Genomic DNA, 15,565 nt, shown 5'->3' on the forward strand with positions numbered 1-15,565 from the left:
GCCGAGGCCCAGCGAGATCCAGGCGCGCGCTCCGGAGGAAATATAGTCCCTGCCGGCGGGCGGCTCGCGCGGGCGGCGGCGGCGGGGCGGGCGCGCGCGGGGCTGCGCCGGGCTCCCGGCGCCGGCGTGGGGGGAGCCATGCGCCGGGCAGCGCCGGCAGCCCGGGGACCCGGCGCAACTTGCCGGGCAGCCTGAGGAGTTGGGGCGGCTGCGGGTTCGGCCGCCTTTCTTCCCCCTCGCCAGCCCCCCTCTCCCTTTCGGCCGTGGGGAAGGGGCTCGTGTCCCCCTCCCTGGAGGCCCGGCCCGCCCCTGCCCCGGCCCGGTCCCCGCCGAGCCGCACAACTTCCCGGGAACCGGGGCCAAAGTGAGCGCAAAGTGCTGCCCAAGTTGCCGGAATGGAGCTGCAGAGCCGGCCCGAGGCGCTCGCCGTGGAACTCGCGCGCCACCAGGTAGGTGGCCGGGGACCCCGCGTCGGGGGTGGAGGTGGGGTGTGTCGGGGGGGGGGATTCTAGGGACTCCCTAGTCGCAGGGTCTATCCTGGGGGGTTGGGAGGGGACCCCCTCCTGGAGCCAGCCCCGGGCGGGGTGGGGCTGGAGAGTACGCACATGCACGGACCCCCGTCTGGGCTGCCCCACCGCACCGCTGTCGCGCAGTCCTGCACGGTGTGGGGTCGAGGGCGCGTGGGACCCGAGCCCGGCGACTTCTCTCAATGGACGCAGGGTCTGCACCCCTGGGGGTGTCGGGAGGGGGCCCCCCCGTGAGCTTGTCCCGGGGTGGGGGGAGTACGGACAGCCCCCCTCCGACCTCCCGCGTCCCCACGCCCCGTGCGACCCCGAGCTGTTCGCAGAAGGAGTTTGGCGACGGTCACCGGGGCGCGCGGCGGCCGGAGCCCGAGCTGGACCGCGGCGTGCGCGCGTGTGTGCCGGGGAGATTAGGACGCGACTTGCATATTTATGAGCTTTGCCCGACACGGACTCGCCGTGTTTACTGGGCTCTTTGTTCCTCCCCCTCCCCCGGCGCACACTCACACTCACACTCACTCACACTCACACTCACTCGCACACGCTGCCCGGCCTGCGCACTTGCACGGCTCGGGCCGCGCCGCCGGGTGGCCTCGGCCCCCGCCCCGCCCGCGAGCGGCCCCGATGAGGCGGCAGCCACAGGTAAGCGGCCGCCGCGCGTGCGGGACGCGGCCCGGGAAACTTGGGGCGAGCGGCGGCCGGCCTGGCCCGCGGGGTACCGGGCGCACCTGCCACCCCCGGCCGGCCGGCCTGAGCCCGCTGCTCCGTGTTTCCGCAGAACGGCGACCTCAAGAAGCAGCTCCACGACAGGCAGCCGCGGATCGCCGCGCTCGGCGACAAACAAGTAAGCGAGGGGGGGCCCGTCCTCCACCCGGGGAGGGCGCGGGGAGGGGTCTCCGGGCACTTCGGCGGCACCCGGAAAAGTGTCAGCCTGGGCGCCGCGCGCGCAGACTCCCGAGGGGTCCGTCCCCTGTGCTCGAAGTTACCCGCGCCCCCTCTCTGCAGAGAAAGAGCCGGGTCCTCGGAGGTGGGGGGCGAGGAGCGGAGCTGCTGTCACCGGCGGCCGCGGCCCGGCGTCCATTTTGAGTTGGTGGACATGTTTTTGGAACGTGGGACTTGCTCCCGGCTCGGGGTCCCCCGCCTGGCGCGGGCGCGGGGGCGGTCATTGGGGCGTGGACACCAAACTCCTGGGCAGCGATTTCTGGGTCCCCTTGCAGACCTTGTCTGCAGAACCGTTCCTCCGGGCTCCTCCTCCCCCCACTTCTCCAGCTTCACTTTTTATTCTTGGAACCTGACGCCAGCTCCCGGGGAACAAAAGAAAGGCGCCCCCAGGACCCCCAGATTCTGCCCCAACTTCGGTCTCCGGGCGTCGGGTGTAGCTGGGGGCCCCCAAGGAGCTCCCCGCCGTGGGGGGCGCGGCCGCCGACCCCCTCCCGGCTCCCACGGGGAAGGAAAAGTTGTCCATTGTGACTTAGTTGCGCTGAGCGCGGCGCTCGGCGTTTCAGCACCACGAACAGATGCCGCCGCCGGAGCTCGGCCGGCCGCGCGCCCCGCCCCTCCCCCTCCGCTGTCCCCTCCCCCTCCGCCGTCCCCTCCCCGCACAGCCTCTCCCGCCCCTTCCCCGCGCCGCCCGCCCGGAGCCGAGAACTTTGAGCGGCGCAGCCAATGGCGCGCCCGGGGCTCCGAGGCCGGCGGGGGCGGGGGCGCCCCTCCCCCCGCCCTTTCCCCCTCCCCCCGCCCTCTCCCCGTCCCCTCCCCCTCCCCGTCCCCGCCCCGCCGCGCCCCCGGCCATCGATCGCGCTTCCTTCGGAATGCCGCCGCCGGCGGCACCAAACTTGGACAGCTCCCGGCCCTCCACCTCCCCCTCGGCCCCCGCCTGGGTCGCCCGGTCCGTCGCCCCCTCCTCGGAAGAATTTTCGGTGTAGGGGGAGACACAGGGACGAGACGGGCGGGGGTGCCGGCGACCCCGGACGGGGAGAGCTCGGAGGCCGGGTGTTCATTTCGAGTCTTTAAAGTTGAAAAGTGGGGGTCGGGGGCTGCTGAAAGAAAGAAGGCCGCGCCGGCGGGTCCGCGCCTGGCCGGGGGCGCCCCGCGGGACCGGAGGGTTGGCACGAGCGCAGGAGCCCCCCTCGGTCGGTGCCGGCCCCCCAGCCCCCGCTGCGCGCCCCCGGCCGGGGGTGGAAGCTTCCATTCCCGCCGGAGGGGGGCGCGGCGCGCGGCCCCGCCGAGTCGGGGAGTTCGCGGGGGGAGGGGACCCGGGCCCCGCATTACCATTTTGATTGCTTTGATGCCATTTTTGGAGGGGGAGGGGTTGGAAGACCCTTCTCCGCAGAGCACAAAGATGTTTAATCACTGTGCAGAATCAAATAGATACTTTCTTAAAAAAGAATACACCCCCAAATCTGGTACAGTGTGATAGGCGAGGGTCACTAAGCCCTTTTTTCACCAGATTAAATGGCAAGTTGTGGACTGTGATGCTCGGAGTAGAAGATTTAAAAAGAGAAAATCCAATAACCCGGCAGCTTTGATTGCAACAATGTCTCTTTATGTATTGCTCTACGTGGCAATAGTTGTACGGTGTGGAGCGGTTCTTCGGAGCTTAGGTTTGATCATCTCTTCTGCATTGTAGCAACTATTTCAAGGCTGTTTAAATTTTTATGATGATCATAAATGAGTAGCTATTTATTATGTCATGCCGGAATTTAGATAAGACTGAAAGAAACATTTGAAGATCCTGTTTGCGGGTTGTACTGCGGCTTGGGGAAAGAGCTTTGCTATTCCAGGCTGCCTTTGCCTTTAAATTTGGGCTCGGGGAAGGATGGAAGGAACGTTACCTCCATCTTTGCGTGTGTGTGAGTGTGCGTTTAAAAAGAAAGAAAGAAAACAACAAAAACTTTTGTTCTATGGGCTTTTAAAAATGTTTCTCTTTTAAATGACTAAAAATAACATCTGGTGAGCAGCCAGGGCTGGCCTGGGCGTCGGAGCTTGTGTTTGTAGCTGCAAGTGTGTTGTTTCTCCGTCTCCCTTTGTGGCATTTTATATAACAAGGGCTCATAAAAGAGGGAGGGGAGGGGGCTGAGGCCGTGGTTCAGCATGCTAATAAAGCCGCCTTGTCTCTCCCGAGCTCAGCGTTGAAATCTTGCAGAGGTCACCTCAGAAATGAGTTGGGTAGACTTAACATTTGCTCCTCTCTCTCTCCTTGGGAGAGTTCGGTGGTGATTGGCAGCTTGGCTGGGGAAAGGTCAATGAACAAGTGCCTGGAGGTGACTCTGGGCTGAACCAGAGTTTTGAAGAGGCTCTGCTTGGTCACCCCAGGACCTGCCCAGGAGGAGCTGAAATGTGGGAGTGGGGATGAAAATGGGAGTATGACAGAGTTTGTTTGTTTGTTTTATAACTCAACGTAAAAGTAAAGGTGGAATTCCTTCATAGTGTTGTTTGGGGAAAAACTCATACCATGTCCACCTCCGGAGATGGTTTTTGTGCTGCCCTTGCTTGGGATATCGGATATAACAGTCGAGTTTTAATTAGAAGTGCACACATGGATGATGAACTAGATAGTAAAATGAACGGATGATCCCGTTACAGACATCTGTTAGAAATACAACAGCACTGGAGTAATGTCTTCCAGGGCCCAGCCATCAATTTTCCATTCATGCCCTTGGCACTGGAATTGTTTCATTTATTTTAAGAAACATGGACAAGTGTTCAAAGATGTTTAAAGGACTCATAGAAGTAGATAGCTCTTTGGTCAGAAGTAGGTGGGTATAAATTCTGTGTAAATCCCGTTTTTCTCCCACCATTGGGGGACTAGAGGATTAAGGACAAAACTAGCTTCCATAGGATCTTGTTATTTGAAAACAAACTTTGTTTTTTTCCTTTTAAAAAAAAAAAGGCGTGGGGGAGTTGGTCAGAGCTGACATGTGACCCAGCCAAGACAGGCCAAGCTGCACTTGCACGCATGGCTTTACCTCTCTGCTGGGTTATGATCATGATGGAGGACTGACCCCTCTTCTTTAACGAGGTATGATGTGTAAAGACTCCATTAGCTGCTCCAGTGGTTTTGCACCATGAATTTGCCACACATGCAGAGAGGCAGTAACATTTTAATCTAAATTGTCAAGCAACAAGCATTTCCATGTAAATAACAGACCCATCATAAATACTGGAGGTTTATTTCTCCCTTTGTTGGAGTTCTCAGCGCATGTAGATGCCGTGTGTGAGCTTGCGTCTGCAGACCTGAACTTCATGCAAGTTCACCTTTACCTTCTGTTTGAACTGCAGTTCACACTGGTATGGCCTTGCCGGAGAGACCCTGGAGGTGAACTTGGGGCCTGTGCACTGCCCAATCCGTCGATTTGATGGACTCTGGATTCCCAGGGGCTGTCCTCACGCGCAGCAATAAAAATATGTCTTCTTGAAAGGTGTTATGCACGTGGTGCTCACTCAGGCGCTGAATCATTCCTTCACCATGATTCGCTGGCCACAGTGAACGCCAGAGGGACTCCTTCTTAGAAGTCGTCACCAAACGAAGCTGTGGGGTGGATTTATTCCAAAATCCCCCTCTTGTCCCCCTTGGATTGTTTACAGCCCTTTAGTAAAAGGGCACTCTGTTTTCCAAGCTCTCCTCCAGGAAGGTTAATTTTAATCTTCTGACTTAGAGTGCCGGTTCTTTTTCTTGAAACTGCGTTGTTACACGTTAAAGAGAAGATTAATGCTGACTCCAAAAGCTCCGCATTTCCTACTATGTGGGAAGGAGATGGGGTGGGGCATCGGGGCCCCAGTCCTGGCTCACCCACGGTTACCTGGGTGGCCTCACCCCCCTCACACAGCTGATGTCTCCCAGACCCACACTTGCCTAAGCCTGGAATCCTCCTCCCGCCTTCCTCCCCCCTGGGCCCATCAACCATTGTCTTTGACCCAAAAGATTTCAGTAGCCTTGTCATGCATCCACTTTTTACAAAAAACAGCTTTATTGAGATATAATTGTCATGTACTATTCACCCATTTATAGTATGCCATTTAGTGGGGTCTTTTTGTATATTCATAGATTCATGCAATCAGCACCGCCATCCGTTGTGGAACATTTTCACCACCTCAAAAAGAAACCCTTTGGCTATCACTGCCTTCTCCCCGCCAGCCCTAAGCAGCCGCTAATCTGCTTTCTGTCTCTATCTGGACTTTCATGTGAGTGGAGTCATACAATATACGTATTTGTCCCTTGGTGTCTGCAGGGGACTGGTTCCAGGCCCTCCCAAAGATACCGAAATCTTCTGATGCTAAAGATATAAAATGGTATAGAATGGGGTAGTATTTGCACATAATCTATGTACGTCCTCCTGTGTACTTTAAGTCATCTCTGAATTACTTGAACTAATACTGTGTAAGTAGTTATTATATCATATTGTTTAGGGAATAATGACAAGGAAAAAAAGTCTGTACGTGTTCAGTACAGACTCAGTTTTTTTTCCCCAATATTTTTGAGCTGCATTTGGTTGAATCCGTGGATGTGGAACCCACAGCCATGGAGAGCTGACTGTGTATCCTTTTGTTACTGGCGTCGTTCACTTGACGTAATGTTTCAAGGTTCATCCAAGTTACAGCGTGAAGCAGAACTTCACTTCCTCTTACGTATAGCTGATGTCCCCTCGTGAGGATAGACCATGTTTTGTTTAACCGTCCATCCGGTGATGGACACTTGGGTTGTTTCCGCCTTTTGGCTGTTATGAATAATGTGCTGCTGCTACTCCTGCCCCTCCAGTACGCTTGTCACCAGAGTGTCTTAAAACTTGATGGAGATCACAGTGCTCCCTCGCTCATAACCTTCCAGTGGTTTCCCACTGCCCACCTGCCCGGCCTCTGCTCTGGGGACCTCACCTCTCCCCTGCACCTGGCAGCACAGCCTCCTGGGTTGCTCTCCAGAAGCTCCTCCGACACCTGGAGCATTCCCCTGCCTCGGGGGGTGGGGGAGCTCCTGGCATTGTCTGCCTTGATCTTTCTATGCCAGTGGTTAGTTCGTGTTTCTGCCGCCTGGGCCGGATGATAAGCTCCGCAAAGCGTGTCTGCTTTCCTCCCCCTTGCCCAGATTCTCAGAGCAGTGATGGTGTGAGACTCAGCAGTGGCTGTGGTCTTGGGTGAGCCCCCGATCTGTAGGAGGCACACGATACACGGGAGTGTTTTAGAATCATGTGTTTGAGGTGAGTGGCCTCAGAAATGAATGAGACTGGCTCTCTGCCCTTGCAAACTTAACCGTCATGTGAGGTGTGGGTAACAGTGTTCCAGGGACTTCTGGAACAGGGCTGTGAAATCGTGCTGTGGGAACACCTGCATCCTTTCTAGCCTGGAGCCTGAGGACGGCTTCCTGGAGGAGGATGCCTGGAGCTGTGTCCTCAGGGACTCCTGGGATGTGGACAGGCAGAGCTGATGGCCAAGTTCACTGAGGATAATGGCCTGGATAAGACCAGCAAGAGGGAGGTAGGGGTGCAGGTGAGTTTTCTGGCAGTAAAACAATGAGATTAAGGAGGAGAGAGTCAGCGGAGAAGGCGAGCTGGGCCAGAGCTGGACGGTGTCAAATGCGGAAGAAGGGCCTGGGGGTTGTGTGCTGTGTTCTGTGGGCTGTTGCAGTGACCAAGGGCTTTCAGGGCTCTGGTCAGGAAGGGTGTGTGTTGGTTCAGAGGGCAGGTTAGAGGGCAGGAGAGTGGAGGAGGCCTGATCTCCCCTAGTGGGTGAGCTGCCTAGATCTTTGTTCACTCGCTTTGTCACCTGTGCAGGGAGGCTCTTGCAGGGACGATGCCTGTGTATGACACAGGGAGCAGGAGGCCAGGAGGCCACTGGACCAAGAGCCCTGGGTGACCAGTACAAAACCAGGTTGTAAGGTAGGACTCTAGGGTGACCCTCATCCTGCCTGCACTCTGAGAGCAGCTTAGAGCTGGGAAATCAGTGGGGACATGTCTGGAACCCTCCAGAAGCTGATGCAGTGGGTAATTCTGCTCAGTTCATTTAAGAAAAAAGTGTGCATGTATGTGTGAATACATATCAACACATTAATATTTATACATACATTACATTTTTATTTGTATTGATTTTATTTTGTTGACTGTGTAATATGTATAATGATAACTCATGAATACATTTTTATTGATATATACTGATAAACATAATGTATATGAAGTCTGTGGAATATATATAAAATCAGTCAATAATTTGTTCAGCATTATGTTACCAAAATGAGAGGAAGAATTTGTTTTTCAAGTCAGGAAAATAATTACCCTTCTTCTGCTAAAGTAAAGTATTCCTAAGGAAAGCGATGATCAACATTCTGTTATTTCTGTTACATTCAGGAGATAAAGAAAAATTCTACTTTTAAAAGTAAAAATTCTACTTTTATTGTTTTTATTGTAGAGATAACACATGCTTGTTGGGAAAAATCTCAATACAGGTTTGAATATCGTGAGACTCAGTGCCCTTCTCTGTGCCCCAGCTGCCCTGCGGGCGAGAGCGGGCTCATTCTGAAGCATTGTGTGTCATGTGTTCTATAGACACAAACCTCCAGAATAGGGATAAACATACGGTCCCTAAACCCGCTTTTTACACTTGACATGGTGTTATGGACACATCTCTTGGGAACACCTCAGGCTAATTCCACACACGTTTAAGGAACTCGCGCCAGATATTGGGGATATGGAGGTGGATGTGGGTGACGTGATATTAGTAACAGTGGCGGCTCTTTACACTTTCAAAGTGCTTTCACTTGGTCTCTGCTCAGGGAATAGTTTCCTATATAGTTGGGGAGGCAGGTGTATCCACAGTTACCTATCCCTCAAGGACCATGTGGTATTTGCGTGAGACGTCTAGCCACCAAGCTCACCTGGCAGCAGGTGGGATGATGTGCTCTGATGGGGGACATGAGGATAGCTCCAAGGGGATGACATTTGCGCTGGCAGAGAAGCATGGAGGCAGACTGCACGCACACTGCCCAGGCTGTCTGCAGCACTCTGTCTTCCACGAGTCCATTCCATCTTCTCCTGGATGGACATCTTTTTATTTGGTTGTCAGGATAATCCCGTGACTTGGATCCAGCTTGGCAGGCGAGTCTTCTCTGCTGGACAGATCAGAGAAGGGCAGCTTCCCAAGGTCAGACAGCTTGCGACTGCCAAGAATGGAATTGCCGATTCTGCCCCTAGCCTGGGGTGCCCTCTGTTGTAGCTCCTGCTTCATTTCCAGCTGGCCTCCTGCATGGGAGGGTACAACATGATGTAGCTAGAAGAGCAAAGGCCCCAAAGTCAGGACACTGGGGATCATGTTCCAGCCCTCTGCGTCTGGCTGACTAACCACAGGCAAGTCCTCCTGCCTCTTTGAGCTGTTTCCTACCTGTGAAGTGGGAATAGTAACACAACCTTACCTCACGGGTTATTGAGATGAAATCAGATCATGGATGTGAAAGTGCATCTAAACTACAGAGTGAAGGTGCATGTGAGCATTGCTACTACCAGATGAGGGTTGATGTGACTACTGGATATGTCCCCATTTGGGGCGATCTTTTCACATGTGGGTGTCACATTTGTTGCCCCCTGGGAAAGGTTGATGGTGACTGTGCTGCTGGTGTCTTCAGCCAGTCTGATAGTTCACTTTGATATTGTAGCCTCTTAAAACACCTGCCATTGGAACTGTACAATTGATTTCAATTAACAGAATTTTTTTCAGTGAAATGACTCTGACAATAACTCTGTTAATCCCTTGATGCCTTGTTAGAGCTGCTGGTGTGGTGATCAGCCCAGTGATATAGCAAGTTTTTCCTCCAATGCCTTTGTCTCTTCAGGAACCGAATCATGGGCCCACTGCCTTTCTCCTTTAGCTTGTGTGAGCTCAGAGAAACCGCGGCCGCCACCTGTTCCATCCACAGAAGCACTGTTGGTCCTGGGGGAGCGATGTTCCTTCTTTAACAGAGGAGGCTCTTGACCCAGGTCCGCTCTGGTCACACGTGGTAGTGGTGAGATGGGGTTAAGGAGGCCCCCTTGGGGTGTCTGCTGGCCCAGCCTCTGAGGCCCTTGCCCAGATTTCCCTTCCACGGTGCTGTTCGGAAGGCTTTTGACTTTTGTCTTTTAGAGGCATGGCATGAAGAGGTTTACAGCTCTGGCTTTAAACCTAGGCACACTGGCGTTCTCAACTGGGCTCCATCCTTTAATGGCTCTCCCATCTGGGGCAGGTTTCACCACTCTGGAGGCTCGGGTTGCATAATTGTAAAATGGGAATGATAGTGTGTTGCAAATCAGGTAGCAGAGAGCCTGGCGCGTGGACAGTGCTCAAGAAGTAACACCAAAGAGGCAGGAGGAGGATTAAATGAGACGGTGCGGTAAGCTCTGGGCCCACGGTGAGTCCTTGGTGCGCGGGACTTTGCTGTCTGCTGGTAGGACACTGAGTCGCAGCTTCCTGTTTGACACTGACAAGCGCAGGATCTCGAGTGCCTCTGGAGTGACGCCGGCACCCCCGTACCCCCACAGACCCTCCGAGGAGGTGCTGCCGATTTCTGTTTGTTCAGTGCAAGGCTGGAGCCCAGAGAGGTTGAGTGGCTTGTTGTGGCCGCCCCACTGGTGAGTGAAGAAGCTGGGTCCACTTCTGTGCCACTGGGCTCCCGGCTTCGTGTCTGAGCCCCTCTGCTGGTGCTGTGTGGGGAGAAATGACAGCACTTTAACTTCATAAAGTATAAATTTTGTACTTTCACACTTCATATATGTGAAAAGTTAGGTGAAGAATGTTACTCCAAGGCATACGGTGAGATAAAAATAAATGCAGTTTGTGGATTGGAGATGATTGCCAGCAAATTAGTAACTGGTCTGGCAATAATGAATGGGAATTTCACTTTGAAGGAGAAAGCCACAGAACTTTGTGGGTGGTCAGGGTCTGTGTCCCCTGTTGGCATCATCGTGGGAGCCGGCTGTTGGCTTAGCACTGGGTTGGGGAATGTGTGGCAGGCCAGGTGCAGGAAGGAGAGCTCTGGTGGGCGCTGAGCCAACAGGAGTTGGGGAGGTGGACTGACCCCCAGCACATTCTCCTCCCTGGGCTTGTGCAAAGAGCCCCTGGGGCTGCCACCTCCGCCCCCTGCTTCACGTCACTGCTCCCTTGGCCTGGGCCCCTCTCTGGCTTGGCTGCCGCTATTCTTTTTATTATTATTACAGATGTTATTATTTTATACTTTAAGTTGGAGGCATCTTCTCATTTTGAAATGGCCTCTGTTTTTGAAGGAACAAATGTGCTTCCTTAAGATTTTTTTGGCAGTTACTTATTGTTTGGTGGCAGCAGTTTCCAGCGTGTGGGAGAAATTGCTGATGCGGTTTCATTCTGGTTACAGCCTCTGACTGCCAATAGGGGGTGTCCCTTGTGGTCTCAGATGGGCTGGCTTTACGTATTTTTTTGGCTTGGCACATGTATCAGTCTTATTAAAATGCGACAAAAAGGAATCTGTCTGGGGGGATTCTTATTTTTTTTTGCCCAGGGTTGATTTGAACCCTTAGCCTGAAGATGGATGGGAGGGGCAGGCCTGCCTGGTCCTGGGGATAACGCTGCTGCTGAGGCGGGGACGTCCCAGGGACGAACGAGGATGGGTATCCCTTGTGCAGGGCTTGATTTCCAGTGTAGCAGGGCTGGTGAGTAGAGGGAGCTGTTGCCAATATTACTTTATTAACAATAGTACATGGAACGGAAGCTGGTGGGGCAGAGATGTTATTGCTGTGGAAGAGTAGTGGCTTTTTGTCAGGACAGAAACCTCTGAGTTGCTCTTTGTCTCCATCGACCAGTGTGTGCAGAACTGGGGTTGAGCCCTAGACTTGGGATTTGGTGGAAATTGAAGGCACACGGTCTCCAGACTTGGCTGATGTTTTATGGCTGAAAGCATAAGATGTGAGAACCAAGGGGGGCTTTGGAGGGCACCTTGGCTAAGCCACTCATCTCACACGTGGGAAACTAAGGCCCCAGCTGGGGGGTGGGGATAGGGATCGTGCCCAGGAACTAGAACTAGCCCCTGTGACTCCCGTCTTCCAGCTGCCAAACTGCCCATGCGAGAAGCCTGTCCTGTTTGTTTCAACTTGAGTTTTCTTGTGGAAGCTCGTGGCCACGGAGGGCAGCCAGTGTGAGAGGCCCACCAAGGAGGGACCCTAGCAGCATGGCACCCTAGTGGTCTTCAGAATGGTTGCTAGACAACCACAATTATTTGAAGTTGATACGACAAGCAAACAGAAAGGACATTGTTGGGGGGGAGGGGGGGGAGGGAGAAGGGAGGGAGGTTTTGGTGATGGGGAGCAATAATCAGCTACAATGTATATCGACAAAATAAAATTAAAAAAAAAAAAAAAAAAGAATGGTTGCTAGACTCTCCGAGTAGGTAACTTCCGATTTGCAGAAGCAAGAAACGGGCAACTTTGGCACAGCACAGTGTGTTCCAAATTGTCCATTTTATGAAACTTGTTCAGTCAGAATTGATGGGCAATCTCCAGGTGTAGGAATTTTCATGTCCCCGATGAATCACAAAGAGGACCTGCTGTTTGTCATCCGGCCCACATGCATGCCTTCTGCTTTCAGAGTCCACACTTAGGGGTAGAGGCCAGCTGGAGCTTGTGAGGGGAGAGTCCCCCCCAAATAGGAAAAGAGCTGAAAGATGGTAGGGGGGGGATTGTCTTTGGGGGAATAATGACCACTTTTTGATCCCTTGAGTGGAGGCAGCAGAGTTACATGGGGTGGCAGCAGAGGGGTCTGTTGGGGCCTCCAGGGGGACGCCAGCAGCTGTTTGGGAGAAGTTGTGATCTACTTGGGGAGAGGTGTTTTGCCCCAGGGAAGAGAAAAGGGCAGGAATGGGGCAAGGGAGGTGGGGGCAGGGGAGGAGAAAGGGAGAGGGAGGGTTGTTTGTGTTTGATGTCATTCAGACTCGGGAAGCCAGTCTGCACATGTAAATGAACTTGAAAATGTAATTAAGAGTATATACATATTGGAGACTATAATCCCTAGTTTAATGTGAGATGCAGCTTACAAAGTGACAGGTAGCATTTCCTGCAATCAGTGCTATGACTCTTATCTGTGATTAATGCATCTTGGTGGTAATAAATGCACCACAGATAAATGCCAGAATTATTTCTTAAGTACAGTTTGCAGCCCCACCAAACGCACGGTTTTCTTTGCCCACATTGCTGACATTCTTCTCCCAGCTGCCATGTAGGTAGGTCCATCCCTCTAAGAGCCTGTCCTGGTTCGGGAGGAGAGGTTGACCAGAGTTGCGGTGCCATTGTGGACTGGGGCCAGAGGAACCTAGAGGTGGTCAGAACTGCAGGCGCTGGGGGGTGGCAGAAGTGGGCACATCACAGGGCAGTTGCAAGGACCCACCTGTGGCTGTCATCTCAAAGCAGGAGCTGGGACTTGGGTGGCCCAGCATGTTCAATGTAGGGGCCTGGAAGGGAGCTGAGTGTACTCTCTGGAGTGTGCCCAGACGAGGGTGCTCAGACGGTGAGGGCACCAGCAGCCGTGGCTTGTGTGCAAGCTGTGACATCCAGCACACATCTGCTGTGTGCCCACTCTGTGCTAGTGTGTGTTGGGGACACTGTAGTGAACAGAATGGGCCACTGTGTTGCTCCCAGTCTCAGCAGGGAAGACAGGTAAGACGACAGATAAGGGGAAGAATCGATAAGAGCATAATAAATGAAATATAGAGCAGGGTAGGAGGGGGCATGTGCTGTGGCAGAGAGCAGAGCAGGGTGAGGGGTGTGTGTGGCAATTTTAAACAGAGTGGCCTGGAGGAGATCAGAGAATTGAAGGGACAGGGTAGGGGCCTGTCCTCTCCAATGTGACAAACCTCTGCCTTTAAATCACTGACTGGCCACAATGTCTGAGAGGGAGCAGCCCTTTTGTGGAGCAGAGAGTTGACTGTGAGCTGGAAGTTACATGAAGTCTGACTTCAATTCCAAATCTGGAGGTTTTCCCTGATCGTGAGAGCTGAGTGGGGATAGAGCTGGTTGCTTGTGACCTGGTGCCACGCCACCACTTGGTCAGTGCCGGAGGAGCAGCCCCACCCCAGTGGGCCCATCTCCCCCATGCTGAGATTCTGTGGTTCAGAAATCCTGAGACTCAGCAAGGATTCTAATTTTAGTATATGTGCTGCCGAAGCGAGCACCTCAGCAAGGATTCTGTGACTGCCCAGTTATAGTCTGAAGTTCCCTGACTATGGTGGGGACTGCAAACTCCCGTGCTGCGGGGCTGGTGAGCAGTCCTGGCTGGGGGCTGCAGGGCCCAGTACCACCCTTGTCGTGTGACACGGGTCTCGGGCAGCCTCCTCTGGTTTTCCAAGAGAAGCCAGAAATGTGTGTTTATGTAAAGTCTCCTGATGGTTCCATGTGGACAGTGAATTACAGCCTTTCCCAAACACCTCTCGTCAGAAGGGACACTCCTGCAGGCCAGATGTGACTGTCGCCATGGCCGTGCTCTGGGCTCCCTGCCACTTTCTCTTTGTCATGGCCTGGACACCTGGCTCCTTCCTCTCATCGTCCAGGGCCCAGCTGAAGTGGACGATCACCCTGACCTTGAGGACAGGGCCTGGTGTCCTTCCTCTCCATCACCCTGGGTTGTAATCTAGTGATGACCTCCCTCCCTTGCCTCTGTGTTCCCCCTTCAGCATCTGGGGAGGTGTCCACCTACAAAGCGCTAAATGCAGTTACTGAATGAGTCAGACCCTGATGCGCTGAGATTCTACAACCTTAAGATTCCAAGATGCTAAAGTCTGTGACAGTGAGCCCAAGATTCACAGGCTGTAAGACTCTAGGTTCTACAATAGTTTGTTCCAAGATTTAGCGATTCTACTGTCCTCGCGTGAGACCCAAACTCCTATGAGGGGAAGCTGATCAATTGCACGACCAGAGCACCATGAGGTTCAAGGGTGTTTATCTCTCATTTAGATAAGTAAATGGGAATCAAATGTATTTCTGTGCATGAAATGACCCCACAGCCCCTCCCCACCATGCCCCAGCCTCACTCAGTGTCTCGTCGAAGTTATTTTATTAGCGTGTTCTGCTGAGTGGACTGGAATGGGGGACCGAGCCTCTCGTGTTGTGGATCTAATTAGAAACACAAGGGACGGACCAAGTAAGCAGCCTTTGGAGGGAGAAGAGTCTGGCAGCTCTTTTTAAAGTGTCCTTTAATGAACTTCTTTGGTACTTGTATCTTAGCAACACATTTTATTACATCCCGGTGCAGCTGGACTTGCTGTGCGGTAATTTATCCCCCGCACCCGTCCCCCCCAACTTTGGTGACTGGAGGGAGGAATGTCCCCACCCATTTCCCAAGGCTGTGTGTGCATCTCTTCTGCTTTGTTTAGTTGACGAGAAAGGCAAACACTGCACTGGGAGCCGGGGACCTCGCTGGCTGGTAGGAGCTGGCGCGGAAGGGAACATGGCCCAGGCCTGAGAGGTGGGTGCCTGGCTGCTGCAAGTTCAAATGCTGCCCCTGCAGGCTGCAGGCTGCCTGTGGGTGTGCTGAATCCTGCCCCAGTGCTCCCTGCATTTGGGTATTTTTATCTGGACTTCTTTCCCATAATGAGACTAATGTGGATATGGTGGAAGTGGAGACATTTGAGACATTTGCAAATCTTTCTTCGTAGTCAAGAGCCCGTAAGTGAGGATGGGGAAGTGTTGAAGAGAGGCCACTACTAGACCAAGTGGACATGGTGGGAGGGCAGCACAAGGAGAGAAAGATGGCCTGGGGCTCGGGGCCAGATGCCCTCCCAGCCAGCCTGGCTGCTTGTGAGCCCTGGGGTCTCAGCTGGTCATGTTCCTTCTCTGAGCCGGAGCTGTCTCCTCTGCTGTATGAGTCTCCTGAGGCTGCTGTAACAGATTACCAACATCTAGGTGGCTTAAAACAACAGAAATGTGTTCTCTCACAGTTCCGGAGGCCAGAAGTCAGAATCAAGGTGTCTGCAGGGCTGTGCTCCCTCCAGAGGCTCCAGAGAAGGATCCTCTCCTGCCCCCTCCAGCTCCTGGTGGCTCCTGGCAGTCATTGGCTTGTGGCCACATCAC

General features: G+C 53.7%; 1 protein-coding gene across 2 annotated transcripts in view; it reads left to right on the forward strand.

Annotated features, from left to right (window-relative positions):
• Positions 1-395: 395 nt before the first annotated feature.
• The window catches only part of PHF21B (PHD finger protein 21B), a 104,431-nt gene continuing 89,261 nt past the window's right edge, over positions 396-15,565 (forward strand). Inside the window, exons 1-2 of one of the 2 annotated variants that reach the window (XM_063076063.1) lie at positions 396-449; positions 1,300-1,365. In XM_063076063.1, coding sequence (XP_062932133.1) covers positions 396-449; positions 1,300-1,365 — 120 coding nt within the window. Of the gene's footprint in view, positions 450-1,145; positions 1,164-1,299; positions 1,366-15,565 lie in introns of those variants that run through there. The other variant, XM_063076064.1, reaches the window with a different exon arrangement.

This window comes from Cynocephalus volans, chromosome 12 (genome assembly GCF_027409185.1).
Source record: "Cynocephalus volans isolate mCynVol1 chromosome 12, mCynVol1.pri, whole genome shotgun sequence".
Lineage (NCBI taxonomy): Eukaryota > Metazoa > Chordata > Mammalia > Dermoptera > Cynocephalidae > Cynocephalus > Cynocephalus volans.